This window comes from Lemur catta, chromosome 11, assembly GCF_020740605.2.
Source record: "Lemur catta isolate mLemCat1 chromosome 11, mLemCat1.pri, whole genome shotgun sequence".
NCBI classification, from domain to species: domain Eukaryota; kingdom Metazoa; phylum Chordata; class Mammalia; order Primates; family Lemuridae; genus Lemur; species Lemur catta.
In genome coordinates this window covers 9324698-9349041 of record NC_059138.1, presented here as the reverse complement: position 1 = coordinate 9349041, position 24344 = coordinate 9324698, and the positions used below count along the sequence as shown (strand labels likewise).

At 35.4% G+C, this 24344-nt stretch overlaps 1 protein-coding gene across 5 annotated transcripts in view; it reads right to left on the bottom strand.

Annotated features, from left to right (window-relative positions):
* The window catches only part of TPK1 (thiamin pyrophosphokinase 1), a 323125-nt gene that overhangs the window by 134408 nt on the left and 164373 nt on the right, over positions 1–24344 (bottom strand). For all 5 annotated transcript variants that reach the window (XM_045564370.1, XM_045564369.1, XM_045564368.1 and 2 more), the window contains one exon: positions 3609–3704. In XM_045564370.1, the coding sequence (XP_045420326.1) occupies positions 3609–3704 (96 nt within the window). The remainder of the gene's footprint in view (positions 1–3608; positions 3705–24344) is intronic.

Sequence of the window (24344 nt, the reverse complement as noted above, 5' to 3'; positions counted from 1 at the left end):
GCAGTGACATTAATTACTTAAAGTTTATTTCTTGTAATGTAGTAAGTTTGCTTCAGCTAATATATGGTACACAAAATAGCTGACCATCTCATCAGCCTCAGGTTTACCTTCAAGTTATAAGCAATGCTACTTGTTATTTTGCTAAATGTATTCCATATCCATGAGCATCACAGTAAATCTGTAATCTGGGATAAAATTATTGTTGTTCAATAATAATTTTCTCTCTGAAATAACTTTTTATTTATATGCACGCTTTAAAAAATTAGAATCTTTATGGTCAATTTTACAGGCATCTAAAATCTCTAGTAGGAATGGATGAAGAAATAGAATTAAACTGTAATTGATGTAATTTGATTCAGATATTCCTATTTCCCAATATGTTTCAAGATATCTTGATCCCGCTGTTCATATTTGGAATTATATACATTCATATATATCTTCAGAGGAGAAGGTGCATGGTAGATCAGGAGAGAAACTAGTATCGTCTTATTTCTACTCTGTGCATCTGCATTTTAGTTTGCCATTTGCTGTTGTGGAATAGCACGTGGACCATGGACTGCTAAGTAGAAATGCTACTGGGGAAGCAGAGGGTCATGGAACCACAAAGATATTTTCTACTTCCAGCTACTAAGAGAATAGAAGGGTAGAAAGTGAATACTAAAGGATTCCAGTTGTGCTTTTGATTTAAACAGAACTTCCTGAGATACCTAGGCTCATCACCTAACACAAAGAAAAAAAAAATATATATAGCTTCTCTTGATTACCTAACTAATCAACACTAAAAATACTCTGATCTGCCACGTACAGTCCTGTAATGAGCAGTAACATCATTCTAGTTTTTTGGTCATGACTTAAACTATAAGCATATTATTTCCTAAAAATATAGATGCTATTATTGTAGATAATGATAATTACAGATATAGGTAATACCCCATGTAATATGTCTGGCTAACAAATATACAGAATAAGAAAGATAACTTTTATAATCTACTAAGCAATTTCAGGATGTTCTATTACATGTGTATTATTCTTAACCTTTTCTTTCTCCATCTGCAGTTTCTGCATGTTCACAATGCTGTAATTCAAAATAAAACACTCCTTTTCGGGTGAGGTCAGCGTGCATTCTGCAAAGGAAACCTACACCAACCAAATCTGTAATTCTCTTCATTAATAAGAAATTTTATCTTGCAAGTGAGTCATCAAACTGAGACTCCTAGTAAGCAGATAAACTTAACCCTTGTCCCGGGGCCTATAAAAAGTCTGCTTCTCCTCCAGCCTGGATGGATTAGGTTGCCACAGCCGCTAAGGTAGTAAGCTTTTTATATCCGTACTAACATCTCCTGAGTCACTTCAAAGTGCTGGGTTTATCTATTTTCTCTTGTTGCACAGCACTATAAAAAAGATTGCTGGTCTCTAAGAAGAAAGAGAAACAGAGATGTGAATTCCTCTTTTGAAGGCTCCTCCAAAATGATTCTAGGAAACATCCCTGCTAGCACAGGCTGACGCCCAGAAATCATTTTCTTCTTGCTTCCTTCTCTGATACTCAGCTTGCACAGCATTTGTTCCAAAACCTGAATGTGTAAGTAGTTACTTAGGCACTCAACAAAGAGAACAATGCTGGTTACACACTAAAAAGCAAGGAGTGCTGTATGTAGGCACATTTATGTACACCTGAATGTGTGTGTATATATATGAATGTGTGTAAGATGTTACTTTCTAGAATTTCATAAAAATTATCAATTGAAGCTTACCACATCCCTTTGAGGTAGATAAGCACAGGTGAGAGTGCAAGGTTGTTGCTCTTTTTGCCCAATGCTGGGGTCCTCTAAGAGGCACTCTTGCTTCATTACCCTCCACTGGATTAGCCAACACTTTGTTTTGCAGCTCACTCCCTCTTCGTCTAGTCTGAGGCTCTCTCTGGATATGAGTCTTGTTGAGTTTGAGATACGATCATTTGTTTTAAGGCTCAATCACTGAATACTGTATTACAGATACTATCAGTTAGACACAACAAATGAGACTCAGATAACTGCATTCTCAGCTTTTAATAATTTCAATAGAGGTGCTGGGAAAGTCGAAACACAGCTGTGAAGATTTATAATTTTTTTCTAAGAAATTCAAAATCAGCCATATCTGGATGAAGCAGATAACTCTCAACTGGCTGTTTTTTATTTCCATTAAAGAAATATTTAATTACAGCAATTTCCTGCTGGAAATAGCACAATACATTTGATGTAGTTCAGCAAAACTACAACAGAGATGAGAAATGTTCGCTCAATTACTTTTGCTGAGTTTGCAGACTGAGCTACTTGCCAATTAGGACAGTTAACAAGGTTTTTCTTCAAAGGGAAAAAAAGGATTTACTACCTCAACTTAGGAAATACATGCTACAGTAGATCTTTGATAAACTTTTGCTAGGGAGCAAATTTTTATTAGAGTTCACTCTCTGACATCTGTCCCACCCTGCCAAACATGTATTAGCCATATGGTTTGAATATATGAGTCATGTGGATTGAGCCCACTGCCCGATCCAGCCTACGACATTCAGGATTCTCTCATCCTCCTTTGCCAAAACCAAGAGTGGTTTTATGGAGAGATCTTAGAATTAGTCTGATGATGGTAGGAAGTTTCTGTAGGTGGCAGTTGAAGACAATCAGGGAAACCAGTCCAAAGACAAAGCCTACGCAGCAGAACCAAAATAAATCAAAGAAACAGGATGAGTTCAGACTGAGCTTTGTCTCAAGACTGCCTTATCTCATGGGGTTTTTGAGGGCAGGTTGAAATATATTTTCTGTTACTTGTGCTACCAAAGCCCTTCTAATATACCAAGTTATTTCCCTAGTTTTCTTGGTTTAAAAATACATAGTTGATCATGCATTTCAACATAAAACTTATTGTCCCTGCCAGAAAAAAAGAAAGGTCAATTGTCATTCAGTGCTTCAGGTTTAATTTTGTAGATCTTCATTAAGCGGACTTATAAAACTTTGCATACCATTTCAATAGGTATCAAAAATATAGTGAAATATAAACTTGTGTATTAACTAATTAATGTGGTTAAATACATTTGGATGCTAGGTAAAAATCATTAGTGAATACCTTAAAGAGTATGCAAATGCAAAACAATAGAATCTTCTCTGGCTTAAAAAGAAAATAAAGTTGATATTTTGTTTGTTTATATGAGTTTGCAATAATGGCCCATAGGCCAAACTGAGGCCGTATTTGTTTGTCTGTTTTGCCCACACAATATTTAAATAGACATATTACAAAAACACATATAGTTCTGCACGGCAACAATCAACTAGCAATGAAGAGTAGTCACTTTAGGCCAAGAATGAGTTTCCAGTTTTAATTGCTTTACACACGGTCCAGTGAACCTATCTTATGACCTTGTCACTGTGAGATGTTTACATCTGTGACCTCAGATTTATGTGTACACACTAATGCTAAGGACAGATTTATTTGAAATACAGGAAAAAACCTGACAGAAATAAAAAAACCCCACAACAGCACAGAAGTAAATATCCACTGCAGATTAATAAAAATGGTAACAGGATCTTTCACATCCTTGGTAGTAAGACCCTTAACCACCAAATAAGTGTGTATGTTACCTTTAGGTCTTTTTCCTCTATCTTCTTTTGGAGCATTTTAAGGCACTTGGTAAAGTCAGTGTGGTCTTGATCAGGAGTTGAAATAAGCTCAGATCCCTATGTTTTGAAGTAAAAGAAAAGTAAGAATAAGTAATAATTTCAGAATTATGAACAAGATCAAGAGCTATAGAAGTAACAATAAGGTATCAACAGACACATTCTTTTCTGCCTGTATCATTCCCCTAATCGTTAGATTCACTATCATTACCTTTTTAATGTCACATCACAGGGTCTTTCAAGGAATGGTGTTAGAGTGCTACAATAATGGGCTGATTATGACAATAATTTTATCCTAGAAAAGTACAGATCATCCTACAATAGTGGTCTTTTAAAAAACACTGATATGATGATATTCAAGCTTAACAGGAGGACTTTGATATATGTATAGTAAGTTATTAATGTATTCTCAGTGCAATTACCTAAAATAAAACTTTCTAAGAAACTCTGAAGTTCTTTAAGCAGAACTCATAAGCTTACTTACACGAATGGAGAAACTAATATTAATATTAAATGAATGATAAAAATTTTACATTTTAAGTCAAATTAAGTTAGCTGTACTATAAAATTCCTTATGGCGCCCTTTTCCCGCCTTGCAAAAAGCAGCCTGAAGAGCTGTGGCTGTGGAAATATGTCTCTTGGATTATCTTTTGGACATAATGAACTGAATTTATAAGTTCTTTGTATTCTCTGCAACAGATACCTCACCTAGTGAAAAACACTGAAATATATTTATAAAGCCACAAAAGTGCCAGCTTGTTGGCACTAGTAAACTTGGATGGCTAAAGAAACCATATTTTTGAAATGACACGTTTTCCTCCAATGTCATACAGAGGCAAAGGTATGTAAAACTGAGCACGATGGGACCGCCGACTTCTTAATTCAGGAATAAAACAATTCTTGGACTCTGATAAACAGCTGAGTAAGGGAAAGTTAAATATAATCTAGTATATAAAGTTGCCATTCAAAGAACTTTCAAGGATACAAAACACCCATACTGTCTCTTAAATTATTCTAAGAACCATTCTCAGTAGATTTAAAGGTTCTTCTTTTACTTCAAGGTCTCTTTAAATGTGTCAAGCTCAACCTATGCTTCATTCATTTATGACTGTCCTACAATATAGGGACCAATGAAAAAATTAATTCCTCATCATTCAGAAATATATTATGCTCTAAAAGATGTATATGTCATCTTCACAAGATAGTCGACATATACTTTCTTGACCCTAAAAGAACATTGAAATTTACTATAATCACCAAGCAAGGACATAAAGAAGTGCCTCATCTCAGGCTAACACTCCTAAAAAAGAAGATATAAGCATATGCCAGAGCATACAGGGATGGTATCAGGGCTGAAGAGATTACACTGTCACCAAACCAAAAATCATCATATAGAAAGTTCCCTGAGGGCAGGAATTACATCCATTTCATTCATTACTGTTTCTAGTGCCTGGCACTATTCTGCTACATAGTAGGTGTTCAATAAACTTTAAGTAATATTCTTGAGGAAGAAAATTGAGTTTTACAAATGCAGTTGTAAAAATATATACTGTCAAAGGGGTAAAACAGTGCAGCATCTTCTTGCTAAATATAGCATATGTGACAATGGAAAATTATCTTCCTCTTTTAAATGCTGACGAGAAATATCACTCACACAAATGGAAGTAAAATAAAATTTAAAAGGGAAATACAAACAACACGATAGATGATTAATAGATCATTATCCACCTTCACAGTTATCTTCACAGAATCAACATAAAGCCACAGGGAAAATGACAGTTAAACAAAACACAAGAAATAATTTATCTAGTACCACTGCAACATTTTGTAGAATAATAAAAACAAGAGATAAAAGCTGACCTGCTGAGTACTGGAGAGCTAGGTAGTAATTAGCAGCAAAGTCGTGACTAGAAGTGTATTTCTTTACTCCCATAAAATGGAACAAATTCTCAGATATCTGGTAGAAAAATGTAGTATGACATCCCCAGTTAGTCCCACAAGAAGGATACTACAAAAGAAAACTGACTTGAAACGTTAGCAAGGCTGGGACGTCTTACTTTACCTCACTTAAAATACACAGAACAGCCAAGGTTAGGGCATGGAGAGGGATTACAAGTACTGAAAAATTCACACTATCTAAACCAAGAACTTCTACAAACTCTAGTTGAGGTGTTTAACAGCCATCCACAGCTTCTTAGAATTCTCACAAGTTTAAGTGATGCTAATCTCATCACAGATTGAGATCAAATTCACTAAAAGTGCAAACAGCTCCAACAGTTCTCACAAGTCAGCTTTCAACACTCTAAACAGGAGATCTGCAAAACAAAATATTAACTGGAGTGCACTAACAGGCCTTTGGCCAATTAAGGATGTTTTCCTGGGTCTGATGATAACATATTAAGATCTCAGAGAGGAGGAACAGAAAGCTAAAGGTGAGAAACTACCAAAATCCTACAGACAAGGAAAGATGTGGAAATGCTATAAAGTATCAAACAATGCTCATGTACTATATAATAATATTTATAATTATTTGTTATATAGAATAAAGCTCAATTTCCTAGATCAGAAGCACTAGAGTGCTGTCAAAAATTTCACTGATTTGATGTTTTCCTTAAAAAAAATAAAAGAAATAAAACCCTCACATTCATTATCAAAGGACCTAGAAGATATTAAAACATGACATTTGGCCAAGTAAGGAAAGCATATGACTTCCCAATAAATAGTTTGTAATATTAGTTTCCTAGTAGAAATGCATATATTTTACCTCAAAATATATGGAAACCATCCCAAAGCATAAACTGCAAAATGGTTTAAAACTGTCGTAAAGTGTCAATGTTTGTGTGAAAATTTGTTTCAGCTACTGTTATCTTTGATTTTTCTCAATTGCATGAAACGTATTTTTTTAGGATACAAAGTATTATTTTATGAGCCAGCAGGTGGCTCCATTCTCATACTACACATTTTTCACTGTAGTTTTTGTCGTTATACAAACAGATATTTAAATAGATTCTAATAACTTTCCTTTATGAATATACCACTTTTTTCAAGCTGTTCTATTATTTTTAATATTATATTTTATCAACATTGCTTTATAATAGAATCAGAAAAAAGACTTGGATTGATGTCACAAATTTCAGTCTGTGTCAAAATCACGTTATTCTGATTTTGTTCTTCAAAAAAATCTTTTGAAGATGAGGAACCACAATGTCAGCCTCATCCCTTCTAAAACATATACACATAAAGGAAAAAGTACAAAGAACTGGATAAGTTAGAACCACTTTAAAAATCCTGTTCCAGTGTGTTGAATTGGCTATAGTCTCCTTTATCAAGGATCTCTCATCTCATAAGTCAAAACAGAAAAATCAATCTACAAATTTAATTAGAAATCAATTGCCAAAGGCCAAATCAACTACTTTTCAGGGGCCTACTGTGTGTCTATTGCCTTATTAAAAAACTATGTTGTGAAGAAGCAGGACTTTACCAAATACTAACAAGTCAGCCCAGTAGAAAACAGAATAACATAAATACTAAACCTCTAAAATACAAATAGATCTGTGTGCTTGTGAGAAAGACATACAGATGGAGGTAGGCTCCTTTTCTTCCACTTCTCATACTAAGAAATTCCTAGAAGTACTTCTCTCTACTATGCAATAAGTGCTTGGAAAAAAGTCAGTCTTCTATTTACCCCTAAGTTGTTCCTTTCCTTTTGGTGGGTAGTGGAGGTATTGTGAGCATTTGTAATTCCATTCAGACGCTGATGCTAAGCTACATACTCTAAAATAGAGCTTTATCAGAAAGCTCTGCACTTGAGGACAAAGTATGCCTCCATTACTAATCAGGTGGTCCCCAATTGATCCTGGGGTCTGTTTAGTTAGTAGACTCCAAAGAAGAACAGCTTGTCACTAGACCAGAAGGTGAAAGACCCTTTGAAAAATATCTTGGAGAAAGTATTTGGCATTTATTCATATTTTTATTCATATATATTTTATACATATATAATTAGCTTTCAAGAAAAAAAATCACTAAAGGGCCTATATTATTAATGATAATTAGCTATTAAAATATAATTTTTCATATATACATGGAAAGAGTATCAAAGACTCATAGGGTTGGAAAGATAATAAAAGTCATCTTCACAATATTTTTCATGGAATTTGAAAAAAGAATTATAAAATTTATATGAAAGATTAAAGGAACAAGAAAAACAAAGGCAGCTCTGTAGAAGAACATGGTGGTTGAACTTGCCTTTCTGGATATTTAGACTTAAGTTAAAGTAATTAATCCAGCAGAGTATTGGCAAAATGAAACAATAGAGTATTAGCACCACAGAGGTAAAGATATTTGCTTGTGTGATTCCCAGCTGTCTCCTAGGAACTAGAACATTGACTGGCACATAGTAAGTGCTCAATATATAGCTGTTGAATAAAAATCTGAACGGAATTGAGAAGATAGAAATGGAAATATACATTTGCATATTTGAAAACTTAATAGCAAAGTCTAAAAACATTTACAAGAAAACAGTAGAAAATGATTGAAGTAGGTAATTTTTTAAACAAGAGGCAAAAAAATCATAAATCTGATGGGAAAGGATTGATACATTCAACTACTTTAAATTAAGAACTTTTATTCATCAATAAACAAGAATAAAGTAAAAAAGCTACAAAATGAAAGCGGATATTTTCTACATATATAACTAAAAAAAGATTACTATCCAGAGTACGTAAATAAGTTCTAAGAATCTATAAAGAATAACTAATGGAAAAATGGGCAAAATATTTTATTGGCAAGTGAAAGAAGGGAAAACCTGAAAAAGCCACTGAATATGAAAAGATGTTGATTTTTCATTAGTAATCAGAGAAACACAAATAAAATTCACACTGACATACATTTCACATACCTCCCATTAACAAAAATTGTGGCATGTTTATAAACACTGGAACACCGTATGACAGCAAAAATGAGTGAACAAGAAAAACATATTATAGAAGCATGCATGTATCACATGTTCACGAGTTACAGAATCATACAGGCAGTATGACTGCACATATATAAAATGTAAAAGCATACTAATTACCTCTCCATAAGATTTATTTATGCTTTTGTTAAAATATAAGAAATGTCAGAGAATAAAAATTTTCAGATTTAACCAAGAGAAAAGGCCACAGCAATGTTGAATTTTATAGGGAACACTTCTTAATTTGGATGGTGGTTAAATAAGTATTTGTTTTATTAATTTTTATGCTTTTGTACATCTTAATATTTCATACTATTTTTTAAATCACCTAGCACTTATTACTAAGGGGTGGGGGCAGTGTTAATCCATTTTCGTGTCCCCAGTGCCTGGAACAATGATTAATACACAGTAAGCATACATTACACATTGGGTAGATGGTCAAGTGGAGTCCCTTCTCTATCACTCCCCCTAAGCTGATACAAATTTACATCTAACCCACTGCATATCTGAACATTTCTATAGTTTAAGTAATCTCCCTTTATTGTCTTGTAACTGGCCTTAATTGTACCCTCTTGAGATCACACAGAAAAGATCTTATGTTTCTTTTAAATAAGAATACTCACTTCCATTTTTTTTCTTATATCAATTCCACTGATGCTGATTGTTAAATAATCTAGTAGGATCCAAATGTATACCAAGTAACATATAAACTACCCGTGTCAGCCTCAGAAGTCACTCACAGAGGTGACAAGCATGTGTTCCCCAGCTGTGGCCTCATTGCAGTACAACACTGACCGGGGTGGGGGGGGAACAGAGCCCTTTACTAGAACTCTAGCAGCCTCTCCAATGTGAAGTATCTGAGTATCAGTATGTAACAAGGCACATCCTCAACCAAAACCAGACAAAATGAACATATATCTAAAAAGCATTCTGAAAAATCAAGATGCTTTATTAAGGAAATGCCATAAAGCACTCATAATTAACAGTATGAATTCTGCAATAAGAAAATAATTCCTCAAGATGATTTACGTCCAAATGACAGGAAACTTAACAAATACAACCATAATATTCCCTGCATTTTTAAAAAATTTGAATCACACTGTTTCTAGTATCAACAAAGTATTCATTCTCAAAACTAGTACGTGAGAAATAATCACATACACAAGCATGTAAAGAAACTATTTTCTTACATGGTTTCCTATAAGTAAAAAAGATTCAGAAAACAGGAAGATCACGCTATGAAAGCTATTGTTTGAGATGCACTGGAACTCAAGAGAAATAACAACTTAGAAAAATAGCAGTAATAATTATAAATATTTCACAAAGGCTCTATGCTAAAAGATCATTCACATAAAATTTTACATATATGTGTATATATACATATAGATACTGTGAGATACGAGGTATTAAAATAAATATAAAGCATTATAATCGCAATGATAATAATCACTAAGGGATTTATTTATTTATTTATTTATTTATTTATTTATTTATTTCTGAGACAGAGTCTTCCTCTGTCACCCTGGCTAGAGTGCAGTGGCATCATCATAGCTCACTGCAACCTCAAACCCCTGGGCTCAGGAGATCCTCCTGCCTCAGTCTCCTGAGTAGCTGGGACTACAGGGGCCGCCACCATGCCTGGCTATTTTTTTCTATTTTTAGTAGAGAGAGAGTCTCATTCTTGTTCAGGTTGGTCTTGAACTCCTGACCTCAAGTGATCCTCCCAACTCAGCCTCCTAGAGTGCTAGGATTACAGGTGTGAGCCACCGCGCCCGGTCAAATATTAATTATCTAATATCTGTTGAATTAATGAGCTAATAACTAAATGAAGAAAAATACAAAAATTAAAGCAAAGACAAATACTACTTGGGAATGGGGGGCATGGGGAGACTGTATCAGTTGCTGACTAATGGAATCATTTCTCAAAGAAAGAACAATACCAACGTGTAGCTGGGGCTTCCCCACCTCTAGTCTCCCTGAACACCGTCACCTCCATCACCACCAAGGCACAAGGGAAAAGCACGTTAAGTGTATGTTGCCATGAACATGCTCTGTGTGCCTGCTATGCAAATACAAAGCCAAAACGACTTATTCCACCCTGAAATATGCTTTCCCCTCCTGGAAGTTCCAGAGCCCTCAAACTGCCAGGAACACTCTTAAACATGCCATATATTGCCAATATAAACTGAATGGAAGATTTAGCTCTTTTTTTTTAATCAATAATACACATCAAGGAATTATTTCTTAATTATTCTCTACAATGTTATTGTTTACAAAACCTAAATTAACCAGAAAACTTCTAACTCTCTCTCATTTACACTGGCCCAGGCTCTTATGGTCCGTTTGTGAAATATGGAGAGGACACCATTCGTGCCAAAAAGTTGTTGCTGGACTTAAGATGTATGTCTAAAAGCTCTTCACCACTTCCTTCCTTCATCAGACCTTTGTTAAAATTTCACCTCCTTAACGAGGCACACCCTGACCACCCTATCTAGTACTGTGACTTCATGCAGTCTCCCTCGCCCTAGCAGGCCAGATCCTGGCTCTCCAGACAGCCCTTACCCCATTCAACAGTTTTTGTTTTCTCCACGGGACATATCACCTTCTGACATATCATGTATTATTTATTGTCCCTCCACGCCAGGATGTACATCCTACAGAGGCAGGGGTAATTCTCAGATTTTCTCTCTGTTTTATCCTGAGCCTTTCCAACAGCACCCAGTAAGCACTCAGCAAATATCTGCTGAATGAATAAATAAATGAATATTTGCTACAGTGCAGACATCTCATGCTTCATGTTTAAATAGCAGTACATGTTCTACATCCTGTACCTTGGTCAGAAAATGCTATGGAAGAAGATAAAAGGAACGTTTTGTTCTGTCCTAAAATTATGTGATCATACTGATGATCTTAAATTTTGATCAGGCTGCAAAGATATGGTTTATGCTCTTCAGCCAGACCCGTATCTCAACATCTTGATAGGCTAAATCAATCAATAGAAGACATTTCCCAATTCTAAAGTTAAACAAGCTGTTTAATTTAACTTTCTTGTAATAGACTAATGCTAACAATTAGCACTATTGAGTCTAAACTCAAATAGGTCACATTTGACTTCCTGTCATAGCCCTTGATTGGTACTTTTCGTTCCTTTTTATGTTAAAGTGAGACTACTGGAATTCAACAGCACCCCACCTCACCCAGTAAATACACCCAACTGCCAGCCATTCTTACATCAATGCTAAAACCTTATACTCAAAACATATAGGCTGAGCTGAAAGGGAAACCTGAAAAAGATAATTTGTCATGTAACATGAAGACAGTGGCCTTTTTATTTCTTCCACTTTCTTCAAGTATTTAAGATGAACATTTCACCAAAGCAAGTACTGTAGTCCCCATTTTTCATGGAGAGCACAAGAATTGCTGGTATACGTGCACGAAGAGACTTGTGCTTTTCAACAGAAAGATGTGCTGAGACGGCGGCCATGCTACAACACAAGAGCACAGCCTAGAGCTGCCAGAGATCCACAATGTGGCATCTGAGGAAGAAACTGACACTGGGGATGAAAGAGAAAGAAACAGAAGAAACCGGGTACCTGGAGACTATTTCAGTAGCCCAATCAAGCTTCATCAAAGCAGAATTCACCTGTATCCTTTTCAGTTATAGGAAACAAATAACCTTTTGTTTTGTGTTGCTGAAGCCAACTGTTTTCTATTGCTTGCTTGCAATATAAAAAATCCTTACTACCAGGCTTCCCACAAATGTAGAAAATATTCATTTATATGGTATGGCTTAAAGCATGGGATATCTAGCGAATGACTTCTTCCTTCATTTCAATGTTTTATGTGTATTTAGACATGAAAATTACTACTAGGTGGGTTAATATTTAGGTTTGTGGCTGTCATGCACAGGTCAGTATCTAGGAATTTGAGATCCAAGAATTTAAAGAATATGTGCATTGGGAGGCCAGGGGAAGGCACACATGGAATAGAGCGTACAGATACAGAAAGGGAAGGCAATGGTCCCCAAAGACATAATATGGTGGCCTGGTATTAGCAAAACATTCATTATCAGTTTAGATAATGAATTTTTGCTAATCAAGTGCTGTCATAATAATTGTGTTCAGCCATTTGAACACAGATGGGAGTTCATAATGACATATGCAATTTTACCATAAAACATAGAGGATTAACACCTCAGTGTTTTATCCCTCGTATTACCCAAAAGGTCCTAGGGCATAATTGAATATTAGGCAGAAAGAACAGTAAATTAAATGAACTAGGGACCAAATTTGCATGTTTTATATACACACATACATGCACATATATATGTATTACAGAAGAGACAGGATTTAATAATAACCTGGTAATATAAAGAAGAGAATTTTCTTCCACATGTGCATTTTACTTAAACTTTCGCATGACCCAAATCTAAAACCAGAGGCCAGCCAAAAAGTTTTAAAAAATAATACATTCAGTGTAAAGATGAGATCTCTCATTATACTTGGTTATTCAATACATAGAGAAGAAAGCAGGTTATCATTTTTTCAAAAAGGTGAAATTAAAAAATGGTGACTTGGTTCACTAGAGCAGCAAAAGGTACCACATCAGCTACAATACACTGCAATGAGAGCTGTATGCTCAGGAAATCATTGATTACATTAGCTTCTTCTCAGTATAGGAGTAACCAAAGAACAAAAAGTTGCAATGTTGAGAATTAGATCATAATAGAAAACATGTAATAATAACAAACTGAATTGAAAAGATGTAATAACAAACTGAGTAACAAGTTCAATAATAACAAATTGAAATAATTCATAATAAAGGAAATATGAGTTTATATTAAAATGATGGGTGTCCCAAGGTCTAAGAAAGAAAAATTTGAAAGCAAATATTAAAGGTGAAGAAAGATGCAGAAAGTTACAAATAAGGTAATTCAATCCTTATTGTCAATATAATAATTCACCAGGTTTGAAGAAAAGGAAGAAGCAAACTGACTTAAAGGAAATAGCAGTAGTACTTTACAGGGTGCTACTCATAGAGCAAATTCATCAAACTGGCACAAATCAAACATATACATACACTGGCAAAAATTCTTATCTGGCAAATTCTCATCTACTACTTTGGGAAAATAGAAAGTTCAGGCAGGAAGAGAAAACAATGTTCCTTGAGCTTAGGGAAATTGACTTCTGCATTCTCAGTCACCAGGATAGTATGAGCACATATCAAGAAGGAAACAGAAGTTTGATGGACAAATGATGGATGAATTCAAACCCTGTCTCTCCTCATGGGAATAATGGTATATTTCTCTAAACTATAAACTCACATAAATGAGAAAATGAGTGTAACAGAAAAGCAACACTGATGGTGTTTTCAGTATTATGTACACTTCCTACCTTGAGGAAATTAAATAACTCTTGTCTTTATGGGCATAATTAATGCAGATTCTTAAAATAGTTACAAATGTTAGTGCTTCATATGCAATTAGGTAAGGTTTAAAATACATTAACAAAACTAACATTCAAAAAGGGAAACTGAAATATATATGCACATTGAGGTTAACAAATGGAATGGTATAAAGTACTATATAAAAAATTCAGAATATTTTTGAAGGAGTTTTCATTTATTTCCTAAGAAAGACAAATGACAAGGAAACAAACTGCTATTAGGAACTTAGCAAGAAATGACTAATAAATAGTTTTCAGAACATGCCCTGGAATGATAACAGTTCCACTCAATTTTCGATACTGCCAACATCTATAGCTATAGCAAACAAAAAATGTATGCTTGTAATAAATGATTCTAATCACAATAAAATCACAAATCATCTAAAAGGTTTATGTTCAGTGTGGTTTACATTTTTTAAAAAAGAAAAAGGTTCGAACAGTAAGGTTTACGGTAAATACTTAGTTTAACCAAGTAATCTTATCAGATGAACCAATTTTATTGATACATAAATTATTTACATTTGTATCTGTCATGAGTATTAGAGTCTACCTTATCAGTATTAAAATATTTATTAAAATAATCAATTTTATTACTATATAAATTCATTCAATCTACCTTGTAACTATTAAAATATTAATTAAAATGTTAGCTGTAAGCTCCATGAAGTTACCCATTGTGCTCCTTTCTTCCCTACTATATCCCTAGTACAAGAATCCAGTGCAGTGCGGAGCAAGTAGTAAGCATTCGATAATGAATAAAGTCACTTACAAAGGCATAGCACATGACATAAATTATCCCCCCAGACTAGGGATCTGCAAACATTTCCTGTTAAGGACCAGATGATAATTATTTTAGGCTCTGCAGGCCACAGGGCCTCTGTCCAAACTACTCAACTCTACCTTTGTAGCATGAAAGTGTTCACAGATCAGAAATAAATGAATAGGAATGGTTGTGTTCCAATAAAACTGAAATCTTTCATATAATTTTCATGTGTAATAAAATATTTTTCTTCTTTAGATTTTTTTCAACAATTTAAAAATGTAAAAACCATTCTCAGCTCACCAGCAGTATAAAAACAGACATTGGGCTAGATGTGGCCTGTGGGCTGTAGTTTAGCAACCGACCTCTGCTCTAGGCCTACAGTTAGTTGTTGTGATTATACAACTAAATCCTACATATGCGCAAGGAATTTAATATGAGGAAAAGGGTTCTGATTATTAAAAATCTCTCTGAACCAAATAGTTCCATCTGTAATGGAACTCATATGCAAACCAAAATTGTTGAGATTATATGAGATAATGCACAGTGATGAACACATATCAAATACTCACCTCAGAGCCTGGGAAAAATATCTAGAAACATCAGATGCCACAGGCAGACTACCTCACATCAAAGTTTACTAGCGTGAGCAAAATAGTGTTCATATTCTCCAGAGAACTTTCTGTTTGTGATTACAGAACTATTTTTTAATTTACTGACAACTAAAAGAAATTATTACAAGGCAATGAGTATTAATAATCAACCTAATTTCCAAAGACCAATGGCAAAGCCATTAGACTGTCATTTTCGATTACTTAATTTACTGTTTGCCAATAATTTCACTAATATAGGTTAATGAGTTTTTACATTTTACACATATAACACCAATCAAGTTTTACTATGCTGACTCTCTGAAACTCTTTAACGGGAAAGAAAACAGATCCCTTGAAAAAAATTGTTATAACATATTAATTGTTATTTCATGTACTATATCCAGAGAGAGACTTGCCCTCATAAAACAAGAAGTGAGGAGTTAAGTCTGATGAAAACATTCCCAAGTTTGCTATTAGCTTATTTATTTTAGATCAAGTCATTTAGTGCTCATTCATTTATCAAGACAAAAAATACTGTGCAAATTATCCTGCAAAGATTTTATGGTTCTTTGAGACATCTACTGTAACTTTATGGACTGAGTTTATAAGGTTAAGAATTCATAAGTGCTATTTTGTCCTAGGTACCATGCATACTGCTTTTAAAAATTTATTTCCAATGACTTGCATATAGCTTCTTACTTAGTATGATTAAATGCAATGTGTATATATTCTAATAAAATCCAATATTCAATAAACTAAGATTTTCCCAACAAAATATAGCCTAATTCTCTCAGGAATCTGATAATCGTAAAAGTATTTAATCTTAAAATTGTGATCTATTAACTGTCTTCCTCAATAAATTAATATTAATGAGAACTAACATTTGAATACACTTTGAATTATATGAAATATCCATCACTTTATATGAATTACGTTCTTGAATCCCCAGAATAACTTTGCAAGGTAAACGTAATTGTCACATTTTAAAATATGCAGGTTGAAGTTTTGTTGTTTTTGTTTGTTCGTTTTTGGGACAGTGTTTTGCTCTGTCACCCCAGCTAGAGTGCAATGGCCTAATCATAACTCACAGCAACCTCAAACTCCTGGGCTCAAGTGATCCTTCTGCCTCAGCCTCCTGAATAGATGGCACTACAGGTACATGCCATGACAACTGGCTAAGTTTTGTATTTTTAGTACAGATGGGGTCTTAATCTTGCTCAGGCTAGTCTTGAACTCCTGAGCTCAAGTGATCCTCCCTCCTTAGCCTCCCAGAGTGCTAAGATTACAGGCGTGAGCTACTGCGCCCAGTCCAGGTTGAAGTTTTGAGAGATTAAATAACTTTTTCGCACAGTTGGTAAGGACACTGTATGTGATCTCAATCTATCATATTTCGTACTCAACCCTGCTTAATTAAGCTTTTGGTATTTTAGCATGATTAAGCAGAAAAATGTCTTTATAATTTATCCTGAACCTTCATTTACTTATTTTTCTCTGGTTATAAATACTTGAACATCCTTTAGCTGTTGTGCAGACATGGTGACTCTGCCTGGCCGTGCTACTTCTATGGTGGCCAAAGGCTCAGCCATCCTCATGGCTTGCACAGCCATCTGAAAATGGGCAATGAACACCTAGCTATCCATCGCTCCCTTTTTTCTTCTTCCCCAACTCATTATATTATCATTATATTTATGGCATAGTTCATGTTTTCTTTTGCTATTAAAGCTACCATTCTGATCAACATCTCTGTGCATAAATGTTTACTTCTGGTTATTTTCTTAGAATTGAATTTCTGGAAATGAAATTACTGGGACAATCATACGAACATTTTCAGTTTCCTTGATATATGTTGCCAGAGTGCTTTCTAGGAAAGTTGTAAAAATGTATATTCCTATTAGTGGTATATAAGGGTGATGAGTTTCTTCTTTTAAAGTATAAGTAACCATAGTAAACACAATCTGTCACGAATTTTTTCTTACTGTGAATTAATTCAATTGATTTACTTATTTCTTAATAGCAAACAGAAACCAGCTTTATTAATGGAAAGATGACTTCCACCAGAGAGGAAGGAAAGAGATGGTTAAGCTAATTACGGAGTGCACAGCAGGGATGGGACTGGCAGTGGCCCATCCAACTGAGGACTGAGTGGCTAAAATACAGTACGAAAGAGATGGACAATTCTTGGAGGGGGAAAGAGTTGTCCATCAATAGGATAAAGAAAAGGAGGTAAGAAGATGTCAAAAATCATCTTTAAAATTGGCTCTGAAAACATAAAATATAATTTCCTATCCCTTCATATTAGAACATTGATATGGATTTTCTTTAATAAATAAACAACGATAAGAGTTTTGCTGAGTTTTAAATTTTTAACTGCTACATGCCGTTCTTGTTGGTAGGCAACACACACACTTAAAAATTATTTTGGGAAAGGCTGGGGCATGGTGGCTCACGTCTGTAATCCTAGCACTTTGGGAGACCGAGACCAGGAGTTCCACACCACCCTGGGCAACAAAACAAGACCCCATCCCTACAAAAAATTTTTAAAACTATCAGGATGTGGTGTTCTACACCTGTAGTCCTAGCTACTTGGGAAGCTGAGGCAGGAGTATTGCTTGAGCCCAGAGATTCAAGGTTGCAGTGAGCTATGATCACACCACTGCAGTCCTGCCTGGGTGACAGAGCAAGGCCTCATCTCTAACAAAAAATAAAAGTATTAAAAAAAATAAAATAAGTATGTTGGGAAGGATAGTTTCAAGAGTCTTGTAAAAATTGAATGTATTCAATATTTAAAATATTGAAAAAATGAATATATTCAATTTTTAATAATGAGATTCCATAATCATTCATTAAATTGAATTGACCAGAACTCTGTAATTAGAAACTGCCAGCCAGAGCCTGGGCACAGCAGGCATAGAGCAAAATGACAGACACTCTGTATAATCCAAGCTACAGACCTAAAATTAGCTCAAACTTGTTCTCAAACTTGCTAAGAAGGGAAATAGCTACATGAAGTCAGTTGGAATCTAAATGATCTATGTTCCTTGATACACGTATGAAAATCATCTTTTTATCTGCAGAGATACAATCACAAAATAACCAATTCCCACTTTCTTCTTTATTGTATAAAGCACACTGTGGTAGACTGTTCCCTCAATTTTATTTACTAGCCTTCTACAAACATTTCTACTTTTCAAGCTAAAAAGACTGCTTTTTAAATCATCAAATAACAGCCTACAAGTAACGAGTTCTTCAGCAAGAATGTCACATGATTAAGCTCGAAAACTCTTAAGTAACAGGTTTCCTAATATAATCTAGTAGTCTTTCTGGTTTTCTAGATGTTGTATAAAGGAAAAGAAGAAACACAATTTAACCTTGTAACCATTCTCCATTCCATCCCAAACATAAAGAGACATTCTAATCTAGCATAATCTTCACTGCCCTCTACGTTGTAAAATAACCTTTCCTTTCAACATGGCAATGAATGAAAGCTACAGGGTTTCAAATGAGAAAGTCACCCTTTCTGTTAAAGAAAGCCAAATACCTTTTCAGAAAAGCATAGGGTTCTCAATGATGGCTTCCTTCCAAACAGCAGAGCCAGAATTCTGGGTGGAAAAAGGTGAAGAAAAAAACAACACAGCAGGCTTGGGACCGCTGTACTTTAAAAGACCTGCTTGCAAGGCTGGCCCCTGGCTGACATCTGGGAACTTGAGTTCCCTACGCTGATATAAAACTTTCCCTAACTGATAATAAGAGTGGCTCACTGTGCCTAGGCTCCTTGTACAACGTGGTTTCTGATAATCCTGCTTTCTTTTCTTCTGGAAGTCTGGATTTTTGGTACGCGCTATGGAAAAGGTGTGGGTGTCTACGTAACCAGTTGCCAGAAAAATTTTGGGCACTACATCTCAAATGAACTTCCTGGTGACAACACCTTGCACTTGCTTTCACAATCTGAGGAAGCACATCCTGTGTGATCCACTGGAAGAGGACTCATGGACCTGTGACTGGTTTTCTCCAGACTGTGTTTCATGCACGTTTTCCCTTTGCTGACCTTGCTTTGTATCTTATAATAAATCATGGCCATGGATACAACTGTATGTTGAATCCTCTGAGTCTTCCCTGTGAAGCACCAAAGCTGGGGTGGTCCCGGGGACCCCTAAAACATAGAGGTAGAGAAAGTCTTCCTGAGTGAGGATGCCTGAATAAGCTTCAATTTTATAATGTTTCCATAAGGATCCAGACTCAGAAATCTGCTCTTGGTCTAACTACCATTCTTCACAACCACTATCAATATGCCAAGGAAAGAATGGGTCCCCACCACAGCTCTCTAGCAAGTCTCTCAGAAAGGCAAGGATGTGGTAGGCTTGGAGTTGGAGAACTGAAGGTAGCCTTGGTGGGTATTGTTGCTCAATTACCTAGAGCTAAGTAGAAATAGAAAAGAAAAGTTAAATACTTGCAGCGAAAAGGAGACCACAGAATTTCTTCAGCATGACAAACTGATGTTCACTTCATTTTGAGGAAACTCCTTTCATTAAACTAAAAGATTATGACATAGTGTTTACAAAACAGCATGAATTATGGCAGCAGACTGCCTGTTTGGATCCCACTTCAGTCAACCCTTATTTCCTAGCTACGTAACCTTGGACAAGTCACTCAATCTCTTTTTACTTCTTTGTCTATAAAATGTAGATAATAATAGTTATAACCCACTAAAGTTTGTCACAAAAATTAAGTGAATTTATAAATGAAAGCACATATGAAAGTATCTGGCGTATTTTAAGCATAAAAAATGTGGCTGTTGTTATTTTTTTAGGTTGTCATAATTAGTTTATTGACTGGAAAACATTTTAATTTTTTTAAGGACTTTACTTTTTTAGAGCAGTTTTAGGTTCACAGCGAAATTGAAAAGAAGGTACAGAGATTTCCCATATACCCCCCTGCCCCCACACATGCGCAACCCCCCACCCCCATTATCAACATCTGGCCCCAGACTGGTACATTGGTTACAATGGATGAACCAGTTATCACTCAGAGTTCATAGTTTACATCAGGGTTCACTCTTGGTGTTGTCCACTCTGTGGGTTTGGACAAATGTATAATGACATGAGTCCAGCATTATAACATCATACAGTATATTTTCACTGCCCTAAAAATCCCCTTTTATTATTTTCAAGGATGTGTTGATTATTTTTTTTAACAGCAGAGAAAGCCCATTTGGATTTTTTGAAAAGTTTCTGAAATAGTTAAACAAGTTTAAGCATCCAAATGTATTTCCCTAATTGGAAACCAGTATAGTAAATAAGTGTTGATGGGTAAAGGGTAGGTGTTCTGGGGTCAATACATTTGAAAAATACTGAGATAAAATTAGAGTTTTGGCAACTTACTTAAAATGATATGTGGATAATATTATGTGGAATTCCAAAAGGGGCATGTATTATAGAATGTCAAACCTCACAAACTCACGTGATCACAGAAATTTTTTTTTATATGAAGTATGGTGCAGGACCTGTGCTTTGCCGCTCCAGTTCTAAAAAAGGAGGATTAGATACCTGCTTCAGGGAAACATCAGTGAGAACCTGCTAATGACTAGGGACGCCAGGACAAATGACCACAGACTTCAGGTTCTAGAAGATCACATGTTAGCAGGGATAAGTAGGAAAATTATGATACAACTGTATACTGCAAGCTCTTCGAGAACGCACAAAGGACAGAATACCCAACCTCCTATGGAACTGTGAGGGGGAGGATTGACGAGTAGGGCTCCCATGAGCCAGATGATCGGGGAGAGACAGATGGTCACAGAGGCCCAGGGAAAACAGGCCGGAGGATAACATGAGTGAGCAGAGGCAGGCAGGCCCCTGGAGGTCCTGTGTGCTCACTGGGAGTTCTTAACTGTAGAGGGCAAAGGCTCTCCTTTTCTAAATGCCCTAAGTATGTTAATCAAATTCAAAGAAAACAGGCTTCAAAAAATTTAGATGGCAATAAAGTCAATTTGAAAGGACTATGATTGAGGCAAGATAAGAATTAAGGTATATTCAAGAAACAGCTGCACATAATGTTCCCCCGGCAGTCTCATTTCCTTGGTGAGATGCTAATAAGGGTGAGACAGCCAGTGTTAAGAATATGAAGTGAAGAACCTGTCACTCAGTTGTCAATGGAAACTGTCTGTCTATAATTCCCTTAACAAAGCCTTTATATCTCAGCATATGTTAATTAGACTTCATGCTTAAGCCTAAAACTTTACTGTACTCCAGGCTTTGTTCCATTATGCTTTTATTTTTTAAAGAGATATACCAATAAATGGAGTTGCACTTTATATTTTGTATAGTCTCCTCTGTTTGGCCTAATAGCCAAACTTGCTAATTTTTCACAATTTCTAACAGCCCAGTTTGTCACTTTCACTAAATTAATTAAATTCACCATATCTAAAAGTCGTTGGCACGTGGTGGGGAAGAACTGGAAAAGAGACACAGCTCAGAGTAGAAAATTACAAGATTCATGCCATTAGGTAGGTCAGGGCAGATGTTTTTAAATGTGGAGATTCTGTGAAATGTAAATAGAATCGAACCTGAGGCTTTCTCAGATTCAAAAGGATATTCTAAGCAATTTTGATTATGAATTACATCTACACTCACAAATTATGCACTTACGAAAATGAACTCATTGTAAATATTTTTACAAAGCAATATTACTGAGAAACAACAAACATTAAAAAGCTCTTAAGCAAACAATTTTGGAAAGTAAAACAAAATACTGCTAGCTTATATTAAAATAATGCTTTAATATTTCTAGAGCATTCTACATGTATAGCCTTATTTAATCATTACTGTAAGCGTATGACGAAGTCAGACTATAAAACATGACTTAATCTCACATGTGGTGGTAAGACTTTCACATATGTAAACTGGTAACTCAAATATAATTTGTACAGTTATTTCAAGAAAATAATAACTTTAATTACTTATAAAAATCAAAAACTACCCACTAATAGCCAAGATTATTAGTTATTTGACACCCAGACTTACCTATACACCCTTCCCAATTCCTTATCCTCCCTATCCCCACTATTTGAGAATCAGTGTCCTCATTTTAAACTGGAATTAAAATACAAGCATTTTCAGTAGTCCATTTATGAAAAATCACACATTCTAATCAAATGCCAACCAGATGCCAATTTCCAATTATTTTGACTGAGCAATTTATATTTAAGCCCAAATCCTCAGTTTCCTAAAATATAACCGAAACATTTATACAGGTAACAATGAAATGTAAAATGATGAGCAACTTTCTGCCACTGTATGTAACATTTATAGTATTTTATATTTGTAAAAGGGAGCATTGGTTTAAAAAGTTTAGATATACTATCCTTGCCGTTAAGAGCAGTCTTCAAAAATTTGGGTATGGCCACATCAGTGTTCAATGGCAATGGGAATATATCATTAAGAAATATTGGTTTAATAAAAGATAGTCTCCAATAATTCATGTGATTTGCTTTAAAAAGTCTTATCTTTCCCAAATCTGAGAAAGATATGAGGAAAGACAAGGAGACAAGAATCGACCTGGATCTCTACCTCCACTGCTCCAGTTTAGAGTGCTGGAACTGCCTGGTGGCCTAGAATAATCTCACTCTGTCTGTAATAGAAAATTGGTAGTTCAGCCTCAACTTACCCCTTCTGCTAGTCTCACTCACCATTTACAGAGGGGTTCATTGCATCTCCTCAATCAAGTCTTGCCTCTGTAACTGCAGTTACAAAGGGTCTTTGGGCACCATGATCCAGTATTCTTGACCACTGTTTTGATACTATATTATGTTCTTCTAGAACTCAGAAGGATTAACAGAGAAGATAAAATCAGAACTTAGACCTTGAGTCCTATTCCTAATTTAGGACTAGGGTCATTTTCACCATACTGTCTAGAACATTGCTTTGTGTTGCTCACAACACTTTCTGGAATGCCAAAATACTCACTAGTAGTATAAAGGAAGACATATTTAAAGCTTGCCTATGTCCTTGCTAATTTCCTATTACCAAATCATCCTGATTCTTCACAGTGTTTGTTCTACCTTGGCTCAATTCCATATCCTATAAATAGCTTTTAGGTAATTTAAAAATTTATCAGTTTCTTTGGTTTTGGTCATTCTTGGGCTGGTCTAACTACTGCGCCTTTATTTACCCTTGGTGCCCCCGAATCAAAGGGTTGGGAGACATGTTGGAGATGTGAGGTAGAGTGTTTAGGTATCACATTGACGGTGATGCTGACATTCATTCCCAGGGATGCTAAATATCCAGCACAAGGAACAAACGACTTACCAAATAGGCCAAAGATGTTACCGGTTGAGCCACAGTGGCAGCAACTGAGTCCCAGTTTTAACAATATTCTTTTCGTAGAAAACATGGACACTGATCCTAGAGCTGTCTCTGACTAGGTCTACCATTTTGTTCAAGTCACTGAAGCTTTCTGGGCCTCAGTTTCCTCCTCAGAAAATTGGGTTAAAGAATATTGCTTATTTTTTTTTATTACATTTTAAATTACAGTGAGTTCTCCATATCCACGAGGCATTGGTTCCAGGACCCCAGAAGATACCAAAGTCCACGGATACTCAATTCCCTCAGTCTGCCCTCCATAGCCACAGGTTCCACATCCACAACTGGCTGAATCCATGAATGTGGAACCCACGGATATGGAGCGATGACTGTATTTTATACTTTTATTACTATATTTGTAACATACTTTTAATCTCCTATCCTATACATCTATGTTTATGGAAAACCATTGCTATTCTGTAACTTTTTAAGGCATTAGCTAAATACTGTAACTAGTTCCTTAATCTCCTAAATATTAAGGAAGCATGCTTTAACACTCCCTTTCCTCTATCCAGCGAAGACCCCACAGACTATACAATATGAAAGAATATCAGGAATTACATGAGATAGCGTAGTTTCTTTTACAAAGTGC